The 14,518-nt window shown below is 31.9% G+C and overlaps 2 protein-coding genes across 2 annotated transcripts; one reads left to right on the top strand and one right to left on the bottom strand.

The window, feature by feature from the left end:
* Nucleotides 1-9,094: 9,094 nt before the first annotated feature.
* LOC126672228 (uncharacterized) lies at nt 9,095-10,633 on the bottom strand. Its single transcript, XM_050366177.1, has 3 exons — nt 10,103-10,633; nt 9,802-10,009; nt 9,095-9,735 (listed from the first exon to the last, which is right to left on the bottom strand). Exons 1-3 carry the CDS (start codon nt 10,631-10,633, stop codon nt 9,095-9,097), a joined length of 1,380 nt encoding a protein of 459 aa, XP_050222134.1.
* A 193-nt stretch (nt 10,634-10,826) lies between these two features.
* LOC126673971 (uncharacterized) lies at nt 10,827-14,518 on the top strand. The gene is made up of 10 exons (XM_050368306.2): nt 10,827-10,957; nt 11,107-11,160; nt 12,017-12,283; nt 12,421-12,663; nt 12,778-12,981; nt 13,062-13,154; nt 13,249-13,350; nt 13,486-13,881; nt 13,975-14,047; nt 14,306-14,518. Exons 3-9 carry the CDS (start codon nt 12,119-12,121, stop codon nt 14,023-14,025), a joined length of 1,254 nt encoding a protein of 417 aa, XP_050224263.1. The 5' UTR covers nt 10,827-10,957; nt 11,107-11,160; nt 12,017-12,118; the 3' UTR covers nt 14,026-14,047; nt 14,306-14,518.

Raw genomic sequence — 14,518 nt, 5'->3', positions numbered from 1 at the left:
CAATTTAAACCGAGCCGATCTTATCAAAACCACTTATAAGAATTTTCACATTTTCAAACTTCATTTTCAGTTTCATTCAATTTGCATCTATAGTGATCAGTAATTATTTTAGCTTTGAGATCAAACCAGACTAAAAACTGAGTTTTTGTAAATTTTAATCGAACATTATTAAATTTTGATTCTAGATTATTCAGTTTAATTTGATTTTTGGATACACGAGGGTTAAAGAGAATCAATGATCGAGTAGTATTTAACTTTTTTTCTTTCTAAAATTTAGATAATTGTTTAAAACTAGTGTAGATTAAATTAAATATCACATATCTCTGTTAATTAGATTTTTAGTTTATGTTTATTCATTAATATTTGGTACTTCCATGTTCATCTTACCTTTTTGAAATAGTGATAGACTCCTACAATTGCTCAATTCATGAATAAAAAATAGTTTATTAGATGTTTTTCAATAATATTTTTATTTCTAGATGGCTGAAATAAAAGTAATAGCTAGATTAGTAAAAAGTAAAAACAGTCTTATAATTTGATAAATAAAAACATGTAACTATATAATAGCCATGCATGATGCATACGTTAAGAAGTTTGATTGTAGTCTTTAATTAAGGTTTGAGTTAAAATTTAAATAAGATGACATGCAAAATAATTTGATTTTATTGAATTACAATTTAGTATATAAAAAGAAGGCACGTGTTTAGAGAAATTTGTAAAGAGTCGGGTAATTAGCAAATTATAGGAATCCTGAAGAGGAAATATTACTTTTGTAGCAAGTAATTAAGAAGAGTGTGGGTTGAGTAAGTAGAAATTTGAGTTCAGTAGTGTTGCATTAGGATGAGGATCACTACTCTTATATAAACACACATCACGCTACCCATCAGAATTATATTTACTGATCAAGAACCCTACTCATCAAGAACCCTACTGATCAAGAACCCTACCCATCAAGAACCTTACTCATCAAGAACCCTACTCATCAAGAACTTGTGCTACGTACTGCTAGGGTTTGAGAAACATGTTGCCTGGATTTAGATTTAACCCTACTGATCAAGAACTTGTGGGCTTCTATCTTCTCCACATCAACAACCGTCAAGATTCTGCTAGGGAGTTTCCTGTTCCATTCTGCGATTTCTACGGTGACGAAGAGCCTTGGCAAATTTGGGAAAGATTCGGTGGAGAGCAGAAGAATAATCTTGAACGTCTTTTCTTCCACACCAAGCTGAAGAAGAAAGCTACGAGGGGCACCGGCACCAACATTGATCGCAAGTTTGGTTCTGGAGGCGGAGGATGGCACGGTGCGACTTCCGGTGAGAAATCACCCATTCATGTTTCTGATTTAGTAGGCTACAAGAAGAGTTTCAGTTATTGGAACAAATCGAGACCCGACCAAGACCGCTGTTGGATCATGACGGAATACAGTGTGGAGGGAAAGGGCTGGGATTTTGTGATTTGTGAACTCAAACCTGGCAGAAAACAGACAGAGAAAAGAAAGCAGGAGGCTGCAGTACTTGAGAGTGGAGAGAAACGATGCCGGATTGAACAACACAATGGAGAGGCTGTTGCGACTCTAACTGATGAAGACAAAGGATGCAGGATTGAAGCTGAGGGTGGAGTTTATTTGCAAGAGAATGAAGTACATGCAAATTATTATGATGATAAGGGGTTAGCTCCACGTGAAAGCAATGAAGAATTTGCAGTTGAAGATGTACTCTCATCTTTCTGGGATTATCTGAATGACGGTCACAATTCTGAGGTGGTCACTGCTGATTATATCTCAGAGCTGCCGCCGCCTTCTTCAGAGCCACCGCTGCCTTCTTTCGAGCCGCCGTTGCCTTCTTTTGAGCCGCTGCTGCCTTCTTCGGAGCCGCTGCCGCCTTCCGCATTGGTGTCTAACTTGAGAGAGCAGAGCACTATTAGAGGATTTGAAGGAGAGGTCACTATTTCCGCGGATGAATGGATTATGGGATGTCAACCTTTGTATGCTTAGGATTATGAGACGTGTTTTTAATAATTATTAGTTGATTAGAGATTCCAATTATAATGATTTATTGATATTGTTGATCATTATTAGTTGTTTGCTAATTAGTGTGTTGTATAAATTTATATTCAAAGTTCCCACTGCTTAAGATGCTCAATTCTGAAGTTAGGAAGTTTTGAAGTAAAAGATGTGACTATATCTGTAATTCGATTTCACAAAATGTACTTACTGAGTAGTATTATTATTAATGTAAGTTTAGTTCATTAGCTTCTAACTATTTCTGCAAATTTTGCTTAACAATGATCACTCTTCACTAATCCTGCTTGTTACTTAATCTCATTTGAAAAGAAATCATATTTCAGATTTTGGCTTGGTTTGTAACGGAACTGAACTGAAAGTTTGTACTTCTAAAACCCAACTAAATCATATTTCTCAGTTCCGTCATCAGCTTGTTTCGATCTCTCTGTATTTCACATCTTCATGCACAATATAAAATGTGAGCCAATGAAGTTTTCCATCCACTAATGCCTCTGATGTTGGCCCTGTAATATCATAACTAATTTTACCAATATTTCTCCATGTAGGAATTTTAGTACTAAGCACAATAGCCTCTGGTCCACCACCAACAAAATCATTCTTTTCTTGCTTGTAGTAAATTATTTTTACCACTCTATATTCATTTATTTTTCGGCAGAATCCAAACCCGAAAACCACTGCAAACTGAATTTGGAGATGCATCAAATCTAGGCAGTTCTAAATAGTAAGTTGTTTAATGGTGATTTTGATTCGGGTTTACGGCCGGTAATTAGACAGGATGATACGGCTGCAATTTTGTATTCATCTGGTACTACTGGTTCTAGTAAAGGGGTAGTTTTAACTCACAGGAATTTTATTGCAACGGTTGAACTTTTTGTAAGGTTTGAGGCTTCACAGTATGATTATCCAAGTTCAGAGAATGTGTATTTAGCTGCTTTACCAATGTTTCATGTGTATGGTCTGTCGCTTTTCGTCATGGGGTTATTTTCTCTGGGGACTAGTACTGTTGTGATGAGGAAATTTGATGCTGATGAGATGGTAAAGGCCATCGATAGACACGGAATTATGCACTTTCCTGTTGCTCCGCCGCTTCTCCAAGTATTGACAGAAAAGCAAGGACTGTTTGTGGAGACTCTCTCTTATGTTGATTTCATTCAGGTAGGCTGATTCTCTTTGCTGCATGGAATAGGGGCATACATGGATTGGATTTTTAATCGTTGACTCGATTTGTACGAAAATTAAAAGTTCATGTTTCAATTGAAAAAACTAAACTTAAAAGTGTAGAAGTTGAAAAGTACACAATATAAATCATAATACTGATCATAATTTAGACTCTCACTACCACATAAGTCACTTTCAGCAACACTGGATAAGTGTTGCTGTATGTATAAAAACCATTGCCTTAGGCCTATTGCAACGCTTTTCAATCAGCTACATTTGCGGCCGCTGCAGTAGGCTTTAATAGCTATTGCAACAGTTTTTTTATACTATTGTAATAGAAATAAAACTGTTGCAATTAATAGCAAAAACAACGGTTTCAAACATCTACTGTAACGATTTAATAATGTACTTTAGGCAACATCTATTTTTATTAGGCAACGATTTTTATAGTACTTTACGCAACATTTATTTTTATAAAGGCAACATTTATTTTTATGAGGCAACGATTTGGATAGTACTTTAGGCAACATATTTTTTCATAAGGCAACGATTTGGATAGTACTATATGCAATGGTTTATAGAAAACGCAACAGTTTATATTTGAGGAACAAAAATTAAAAGCAGAAATTAAAATTATTCGCTAAATTTAGAAACGGAAAACATTCACTAAATTGGAATAACATAAAATATTCACCAAAATTAGAAAACGGAAATTATTCATAAAATTCAGAATCGGAAAATATTCCATCCATCCATTACATCACAAACAGAAAATGTTCACCAAAATATTCATCAAAAATAATTAAACGTTGAACGCCTTTTCTGCTACGGAACCATTTTCCACAAATATTTTCCTGAAATCCTGCAAAACCACAAACAATAATACTGAGAATATGCAAGCATAATATATAATAAGATAAATGTGCAAAAGAACAAGTAGTTAACTAGAGGAGCTGTCACTAAAAATTAAGCGCTTTTAGAATCCGATTTTTCACTTCGTTCATTTTCCATCAAATTCACTTAAGACAACACTTTCATTGTTTAGTTAAAGCTAAATTCTCTTGATTAATTCTTGATATTGTGTTTTATTTAAAGTCTCTAAATTAAAAACAAATTAAACACCACTTTTTGACTTTGACTTCAGGAAAGGTATGATTTTCCTTTCAAACAGCATGTTTCATCATTGTAAATGTCGATATAATGCTAACCTATAACTGGATATAAACCACTATTTGGATAAAACACAAAATTTAACAAAAGTAGAGTAGAAACAATTTCGGGTTTCAAAAACAGAGTTATAGATGGGAATCTTACAATCTTGCTAGTTGTATCTTCCCTTAATTCCTTGTAAAAACGGTCCGCTTTTCTCTTGCGCGTGGCAATGAACATTTCCGCCAATGATGGCAACTTTTTAGTAAGCTCCTTATCAAACCTGCATAAAAGACAATGCATAAAAGACCACACTTATCTCATAAACAAATGCAGACGGGAAAAAGCAAACAAAATTTCTAGGGTCACAAAAAGAGTCAGAGAATACAATTCATGTGGTCTATCTCATATTAGTTGCAGGTTCAGAAATTAAATGCTACTAGTACATACATAATGTGGTGCACTAAATAGGTGTTTCAGGTATAATACTTACTGCATTTCTAATATTCTGGAGAACTTCTTCCATCCCTACTGTAACATTTAAAGTCGGTCTCTGCTTCCTTCCTAATTCCAGTCAGCAACTCTGCAAAAATATTCAACATAAACAAACCAAAACTCAGACCAAGCATACATACCTTTAAACATGTATAAAAACATTCAATGATTCATTAACAAAAGTCCAATATCATATTCAAATATAAAGTAGGTAACTGAAATAATAACTACAGTGATTATTCACCTAAATGTTTATTGAGTTGGCAATTATAGTATACTCATGTATGTCTGTAACAAACTATGTACTATCATAACTTAGTAACAACGAATACTAATTTAGTAGACTACGCAAACTGCACTGCATACCATTTTGATGCTCATTTAAACTCAAAATGGTATCACTGGCATCACAACAAAGAATAAGCAAAAGAATAACTCCTGAAACAGAAATATCGGTATAATATATTGGAATATTATAGTTCTCTATATCAATTCATGGTGAAACGCAAATAGCTATGTCCAAAGTAAAAACATGTAACCTCCATTGTTTAAAAGTTGACAGTAGAGAAATTGGCTTAATAAAAGTAAATGAGCATGAAAGGCAAAATAAAAAAAATAAAAGCTGTGACATAGAACCACTTTTGCTATCATTAAGGTTACATCTGAATCATTTAAAATTTCTCTTGAGATTATGTCAATAAAAGAAGAGCAAACTCAGAACTAAGTAAAAGCAGGCTGATACACAATTCAAAACAAGTTGTACAACAAACTGTTGAATCTAACAATTGTGTCTAAACACATAATTTAATCATAAATATTAGATACTAATACACAATCAAAAGCTTTGTGTGATAAATAAAATCACCCTTATAAATGCTCAAACTTAAGCCCACTGCTCCATTGTAGTCAAAACTTGGCAAAATAAATCTAAACTTCACACAATCAAATCATAACCAGAATATCAAGAATTTTAACCGATTAATCTATAATAATTCTAATTTCCATTAAATCAAAATAGATAGATTAATTCAGATATCATATTTAGAAAAATGAAAATCAAATTCAGATAAATTAATTTAGCTAAATTATTACTATCAAAAGTATACCAAAACACTCATAATTATATTTAAAATTATACTTACTTAGTAGGTGAAGACATTAAAGAGATCTTCAAATTATCCGTAAATTGTAGGTTGCACACTGTAAATGAAATTGAAAATGAGATTAGCTTTAATCGATGGAGAAAAGAATAGATTGAAAATAAGATTACCTTCAAATTATCCGTAAACCCTAGGTTGCGCACTGTAAATGAAATTGAAAATGAGATTAGCTTCGATCGATGGAGAAGAGATTGGATTGAAAATGAGATTACCTTCAAATAATCTGTAAACCCTAGGTTGCGCACTATAAATGAAATTGAAAATGAGATTAACTTTAATAGATGGAGAAGAGAATGAGATTGAAATTGAGATTATCTTCAAATGGTCCATAAACCCTAGGTTGTGCACTGTAAATCAAATTGAAATTGAAAATAAAATGAAAAATGAAAATGAAGAACGATCGCTTACCTTTAATCGAAGAGAGATGGGGAAGAGAGATCACAAAAAAGAATATGGAGATTGACATTGGTTTGATTAGGTTTATGGTACTTACTCGGAGATTGACATTGAATTTAGTAATTTGGTGAAGCTTTAATGAAACCAAACATAGAGTTATTTAGTGATTGTTGAGATTGAAAAATAATCCTAATATCTCATCATCTACTGCTGCTTAATAATATGTCATCATATTTATGAAATTTGTACAAATTTGTGGAACTGGTACAATGCAAAAATAAGAACTTTAGCAAAAATACTATGACTTAACTATCCTAGAAGAAATGGATTGTTAAATATTTTTAGAAAAAAAAGTGGGGAATGATAATTACAAATATAACATAATAAGAGAAAAATTAAATTATTAAAAAACTTCAAAACTAAAAAATTTGAGATTTTAATTCAAAATTTAAGAGAGTGATTTTGAATTTTTTAATGAAAATATAGTAAAAGATTTCACATTTTAATGAAAAATTATAATTAAAAATTTTCAAATTTTTTATAGTATTTAAGATAAGACAGCAGTTTAAAAGTGTTGCTAGATTCAGTCAAACTGTTGTATTTTCTTAAACTAATGCAGCAGTATTCTATATCTGTTACCTTATGTTATAAATTTGTGAATTTTGTTAATTTCTTTGCAACGGTTTTTAACTGTAACTTTTCTGTTGTTTTATATATACTATTGCAATGGTATTGAAAGTGTTGCTGTGTTAGTGTTGCTGAAAGTGACTTATGTAGTAGTGTCTGGAATTGTTTATTTATTAGTTATGATCATCACTATGAGCTTGAGTATCTATCCGCTTAGATTGACCAAGCCTTAGTTTGCTGAATTGGTCATGCTGGCCTTTTTATGTTTATAATTCTGTGAAATTTGTTCACTTATAGGGTTATGGCATGACAGAGTCAGCTGCTGTCGGAACTCGCAGCTTCAATACTAAACACTTGCGTACGGAAATGCTCTTCCATAGGTCTCCTGGCCCCAAACATAGAAGCCAAGGTGATGGCTTGGATTACTGGTTGTTTCTCGTCTCCTGGCCGTAGTCAGTGGCGAATCCAGGAATTTTTTCCAGCCCGTGCTAGACAATATGTAACAAATATATATAAATATCATTTATAATAATAACAATAGTAGATTAAATAGAACACAATTTATAGGAGATTATGCTTCGTTCATTTTTTTAAAATTGCTTTTACAAATACGCTTTTATTGTTATTTTGTTTTGCAATATATGCCTTTTTTTAATAATACACTCTTTTACAATCTATCAAAAGTCTACCAGTGAATATATATATATATAAAAGGCACTTTTTTACAAAAAAAAAAATTAGACGTATTTTTGGGAAAAACGAGCTAAAAATAGATACTTTTTTACAAAAAAAACAACAATATGTGGTATTTTTTTGTGTCATTTTGATTGATTTTCATCAAATGGATTTTCTAAATATTTATATAAAACCAAATAAAAATCCACAAATTATATAAAATAATTAAAAATACTTGTTTTTTTAGTCTAATAAATTCTTTGATTTACATGATTAAATTAATTTAAACAATCTAAAAACACAATTTAATTTGGTTATTATATAATAATATAAATATATAAGTTAAATTAGTTTGATCAAATAAAAAATATTTACTCAAAATTAGAGAAATAAATTAGAAGATTACTATGATAAATAAATTTTGGTTGATGTTTATGTTTTAAAATATGAAAATTAAATTAGAAAATATGATAGTGAAGTTGCTTAAAAAAATTGGAAAATTAATTAAAAATTGACGGATAATTAAATGAAAATCTAGTAGAAAATTAATTGTATGAATTCTTTTTTTTTTGACAGAATTGTATGAATTCTTAATTGGGTGGTTATTGGACAATATTGATGGCACCAGTTCCATTTTACTTAATTTGCACAACATTAAAGAGAAAATTACACCAAATCACCCAAAAATTCAAATCTTTGTGTTTATAACTCAGTTTTTCATTTTTTACAAAAATCTCTCATTTTTTTTTTGATAAAAATGATCAATATATTAGCACTACCACAGGGAGTGGAGGCAAAAAAGAACCAAAACAATTCAAGTACAAATCAAATCAAGATTTCTAACTACATCTCCACAAGTATAAGGAAATCCTGGATGCCAAGATTTATAATAAGCAACCGCCTTGCTAATGATCATTAACGAAATCTTCTCCGGAGTAATCAACTTATTATTAAAAACACGGTTATTTCTAGCCTTCCATAATTCCCATAATGTGAAGAACCAAATCAACATCCAAAGCTGAAATTTGCTCTTAGCATGAACAAGCCACTGTGAATAATGCTTGGTCAAAGAATCCGGGACAACCCACAATCTATTAGTCTGAGACAACAAATAACTCCAAGTTCTCCAAGCAAAGAAACAATTAATGCAGGACAATATGAGCTGAATCTTCTTCCACAAAGCACAAACTGCAAAACCTTTCTTCAAATGGAATAATTCCTCTCAAAACCAGAGACATTTTTGAAGTAATTCTGTCCCTAGCCAATAACCAAGAAAAGAATTGGACACGAGGAGGAAGCTTCGATTTCCAAATGATGCGATAAAGACTCATGTTAGCTGAACGTTGCTGATCTGAAACCTGCGACTTCCAAATCATTCCCGCCATCTGAGCAGAAGAGTAAGCCTGTTTCTTCATCCAGAAAACACATCTTGCTGCAGATTATTAATAGTGACTGTTTCCATTAATAATTGTAGCTGATTCAAATCTTCTTTCTCACCCAGCCGTAACGACCTCTTCCAAATAAGAGAAGACCTATCAAACTGGTCATTCTCAAAAACCTGCACCACCATAATATTAGGAGACCTGGAAACTTTAAACAAACGAGGGAACGAAGAAGATAATCTGTCCTCCCCAATCCATTTATCGTGCCAGAAACGTAAACGGTTTCCAATACCCAGAGAAAACGAAATATTAGAGTAGAAAATATTCCAAGAATCCTCATTAGATAAACAGCAATTAATGATACCTCTCCATAAGTGTGAATATCTTGCAGTATTTCCAGAAAAAAGCTCAAACCAAAACTTAAAAGCACAACTACTATTAACGACCAAGAACCACAGGGAGTTGTAGTTAGCGTTCATCAATTTCCAAATCCACTTGAATAATAAACATCTATTCTTTAAACGAAGCGGAATAATATTCAGACCACCATCAAGAAAAGGAGAACAAACATCTCTCCAAGCCACCTTACTAAAATAATTTCCATTGATAGAACCATTCCATAGAAAATTTCGCATATATTTCTCTAGTGAATTAAGCACTGAGACAGGAGCTGCCAAAGAACACATAAAGTAAACTGGAAAGCAACCCAATACCGATTTAATTAAAGTTAACCGACCTGCCGGAGATAGCAAACTACCGCGCCAAGAAGACAATTGAGATGAGAAATTCTGGACTATCGGATCCCATTGTTTCGCAGTCGGCTTCTTCAGAGACAAAGGCAAACCCAAATAAGTTATAGGAAACGAATCAATCTTACAAGTTAAGATTTCAGCTGCTAAACCCATTGAATGATCATCCAAATTAATTCCAGTAACAGACGATTTCTGGAAATTAATTTATAACCCAGATATCAATTCAAAACAAATTAAGATTCGACGTAAATTTCTAATCTTTTCCAAGTCAAAAGGAATAAACACCAAAGTGTCGTCAGCAAACTGAAATAACAAAACTGGCTTGCGGTAGCCATCAATTTGGATTCCATCTATCAAACCCAAAGAAATAGCCTCATCAAAAATTGCTCGCATTCCTTCAACAGCTAACACGAATAAAAGAGGGGAGATTGGATCTCCTTGCCGCACACCTTTTTCCATAAAAAAATTTTCTGTTGGAGACCCATTTATCAACACAGATAACTGCGAAGATTTAAAGAGAGAGCTAATCCAATTAATCCAAACCTCGTCAAAATTCATACGCTTTAGCATAGAAATAATAAAGCTCCACGACACCGAATCGAAAGCTTTCTTAAAATCCAGCTTTACCATAATAACTTTCTCTCTACGAGAATGAACCAAATGAATAATTTCGGAAGCGATCATATGACAGTCGTGGATGTTTCTCCCTTTAACAAATCCAAACTGACTTTCAGACACAATCAAGGGCAAAAAAGAAGAAAGCCTTTCAGCCAACACTTTAGAGACCCATTTACGAAATATAGTCTTTAATGGCATTTAATTAGTGGCACTTATATTAATACCGGTGAAAGTATACAGCGGGTCAAGAAATTTAAACTAATTGTGGCATTTATATTAATTGACACTAAAAATGACATATTTGCTGGCAATTATAATAAATGACATAATAAAATATTTTAATGCCGTAAATAGTGTATTATTTCTTTAAAGATATTTTTATGTTCCCTCCATATTTTTGGTAGCGCGTTTTCCTTCCCCCCAATTCTAATTAGCCAAGTCTTTTCAGTTTCCTAAAACTCTTAAAAATAAGTATCAATTCCTCTTCACTCTTCAGAGACAAACAAAAACATTGAAATCTAGGTTAAATTTTTCCCCTTTTCAATCTGTAGTGCCGCTTTATTTCTCTCTATCAATATAGCACTTTTGTTCTTTATGATTATATCATATGATATCTAATTTTGTTTGACAATTGATTAATTGATTGTGGGTTATTTGCTTTGTGTTTTTAGGTTCAAACCAAGACTACTGGTAATTCGTTTTGAGTCTGCAATTTCCTTTTCAAGGTAATAATCTATATTTAATGTTTAATTAATACTGTAATACAAGAAAATTATGTATTTTAATTGATCATTATACATATATCGTTACATAATTTTATAGTTTTGATTGATCACTTTGTTTCATTCTATACTTATTTCTCTTACTCCTTTTTTTTTTTAATATTTTCACCATTTTGCCTCACTGTTTTTGTTTTTAGTTGGTTTGTTTAGCTCAATTTAGCCATTGATTAAGTTGTGCTTCTTTTTTTTATTGACCTAGATTAGATTTAAGTTTATTGTTTAGGGTTTGCGTTTGTTTTAGTTCAATCTCATGTTTCTGATGAATAAAAAATAGAAAAAGAGACAGATTTGGTTCTCTAATATTAATGACTCAAATGGTTTTTTTTTTGAATTGATTCAAGGTCTAATTATTATTGGATGTTAAGTTCTATTAACTAATCAATTCAGAATGACAAAATGGAACCATTAGATTGAAAAGATTAATGTTTCAAATTAAGTGCAGAAATTCAACACTTTGATGATTTCATTCAGCTAAGAGATGTAGTTTAGCTTTGTAGCTGCCTTCTAGGTCTGAGTTTTTTTTGGCAAACTTCTAGGTCTGAGTTTATAAGCTAGATATGAGGTTTCTAATATCAGTAGATTGGTATATGATGTGGAAAATAAGGTTTCTAATATCAGTAGATTAGTATATGATGTTTATGTCTAAAGATGAGGAGCTTAATGAGATTTTTCACGTTAATGAGAAACTTTGTTCGCTAACTATAAGTTTAACAAAAATGCTTTGCAGATTAATTTTTTATGTTGTTCATTTTTTGGATTATTTCATATTACTAATTTTTATGAGTTCAAATATATGCAGCAATGTCAAGGAAACGTTTACATAGAGTACGTGTTTCAAATCAAGAGGATATACAACCAACTACGAACCAAACGTTTGAGTATCAAAACATATCACCAGGTGATGTACTCCATACTCAAACTACTACTCAAAATAATCCCAACGGTCGAGCAGCAGCCCTTGCCAATCTTTCCGATCGTCAACGTTCTGCCCATGCCCCTAGCCATAATCATTCCAATCATGAGAGTGATTTCAACTATGAAGACGAGACTCAAGATAATGCAGCAGGTCCTAAATTATTTATATATGCATATCTAAATAATTAATGTTGGAAAAGTTAACAGGTTTTAATATTTCATTCTTTTGGTTTTTAACGATATGTTGTATGCATAACCAAGACTCATATATTTTATCTGTTTATTAAGATTCTTCCCAACAAAAAAAAAGTGCGAGGACCTACTCTACTAGCCGACATTTGGAACATGCCTGAAGGGGAACGCATCCTTGTGAAATTTAACAATCGATGGCAAGCGATTAAAAGGGAAGGTCGGGTGCTTGTTAGCTTTTTAGGCACTATGGCTAGAAACCCTCTAATAATACCACTTCATATTTCTGATTGGAGAAACTTTACTCAGACTCAGAAAGAAAACTTTTTAATCCTAGTGAAGGTAATGCATTCATGTCTGATAGTCGTTTTATTATATTTAAGTATTTATACAATAATTTTTCTTGTATCATTGTATTATTAACTATCATAACAGAATGAATTAATATTTTTGTAGAAAAAGTTCATAATTCCCAAGGATGGGGAAAAATGGGTGCTGAAATCATTGGGAAAGAAATGGAAGGATTATAAATGTGAACTTAAATCTGAAAACTTTGAAAAATATAGAAATATAGATGAGCTTATAAATAATAGACCTGAGCGTATACCAAATGATCAATGGACGATCCTCGCTTCTCATTGGTTTTCAGATAAAACAAAGGTAAAATGTTTACTTTTAAAATAATTTTGATATTTTTTCCATTAGTTGTCATAAATATTAACAGTGTATTGTACCAACAGAAACGGAGCGATACGAATAAAAGAAGTCGTTCAAAGCAAAAGTTGCTGCATACAGGAGGATCTAAAAGTATCGCACGTCTAATGGATGAAATGGTAGAGTAATCTTAAGAAATTATGCTTGCTTTTGCAGCGTAATTCAGAACGTCTACATATTTAATAGAATTTCAATTTAAATGTGATTTTACAGGCTGAAAATGGGGAAGAGCCCTCTAGAGCAAAAGCTTTTATAGCAACACATAGGAAACGTAAAGATGGACGACCAATTGATATAGACTCCATGGAGAGAGTTGTAAGTATCTATTCTTTTTAATTAGTATATAATTTCATATTATATCATTTTATTAGGTCTTCTTTTGCTTTGATTGTTTTCATAATATATGTTTCTCTCTTCGCTTTTTTTTTCTTATAATTTTATTTTGCCTAGGAGAAAATGACTGAAATGTTAGATGAATTGCCAAACTCTATTGAGCAATCCCGTGGTAATGGTGCTTGGGAGGATGATATTTATTCTAAGGTTATGGGACCTGAGCCGTATGGCCGAGTTCGTGGGTTAGGATTAGGTCCTACCCCTAAAAGTTTATGGGGGTATTCTCATCAATCAGAAATGCCTGAAGAAAACAATACACCAACTAATGAAAAAGTACATCGTTTAGAAGAAGAGCTCAAAGCAATGGAACAACGTCATGTAGATGAGATATCAACTATGAAGGAAAGTCAAGTACGATTAGAGTCTCAAATTTCTCTGTTGTTATCATCTTTTGGAATGAGGGTTCCTCAACAGCCTATGACTTTTAGATCTAATGAAATTCTTAATGAACAGGTATTCTAAACTTATGTCATGAATTTCTTTTTCTCATCCGACCAAAATTATGATATCATTTTTGTTTTATTGTTTCATTGTCTTTTGGTATAGGTTCAAAGTACAAGTGAAACTCATCGGCCAATGCATCGGCCAATTGCTTAATGCTTTGTTTCTACTTTTGGAGGTAATTGAATGCCTAATTTACAAAATATAATTGTGTTTATGTTTGTTTTACATTTTGATATTAAAAGCATTCACTTCTATTTACATATATGTTCATAATACTGTGATTTTTTTCTTTGTTGCTTCTTTTGAATTTTATGATCTTCACTTGGTGGTGGGCTTATATTTTATTTGCGTAATTCACCTGATACATTTGGCTTATAATTGTACAAGAACTGTTTTTTTAATGTACTTATTATACTTTTTTTCTCCTTTCCAGGTTACCTACTATGAATTGATTTGAGGAAAATACATGAGAGTTCACTAAAAGAAAGACTAGTGTTTTTAGTTTAGCTTTTTTTAATTGTTCAAGTTCTATATTGATATTATAGTATTGGTTCATTGTTAGTCTTTTTTTTTTGAAATACTGGTTATGAATATTTTGTAATTTTTATTCAAAAATGCCTATATAAAATATTAATTTAGATGTTAA

Source organism: Mercurialis annua, linkage group LG3, assembly GCF_937616625.2.
Source record: "Mercurialis annua linkage group LG3, ddMerAnnu1.2, whole genome shotgun sequence".
Classification (NCBI taxonomy): domain Eukaryota; kingdom Viridiplantae; phylum Streptophyta; class Magnoliopsida; order Malpighiales; family Euphorbiaceae; genus Mercurialis; species Mercurialis annua.
The sequence above is the reverse complement of the archived record's forward strand: the minus strand, read 5'-3'. Positions and strand labels throughout refer to the sequence as shown.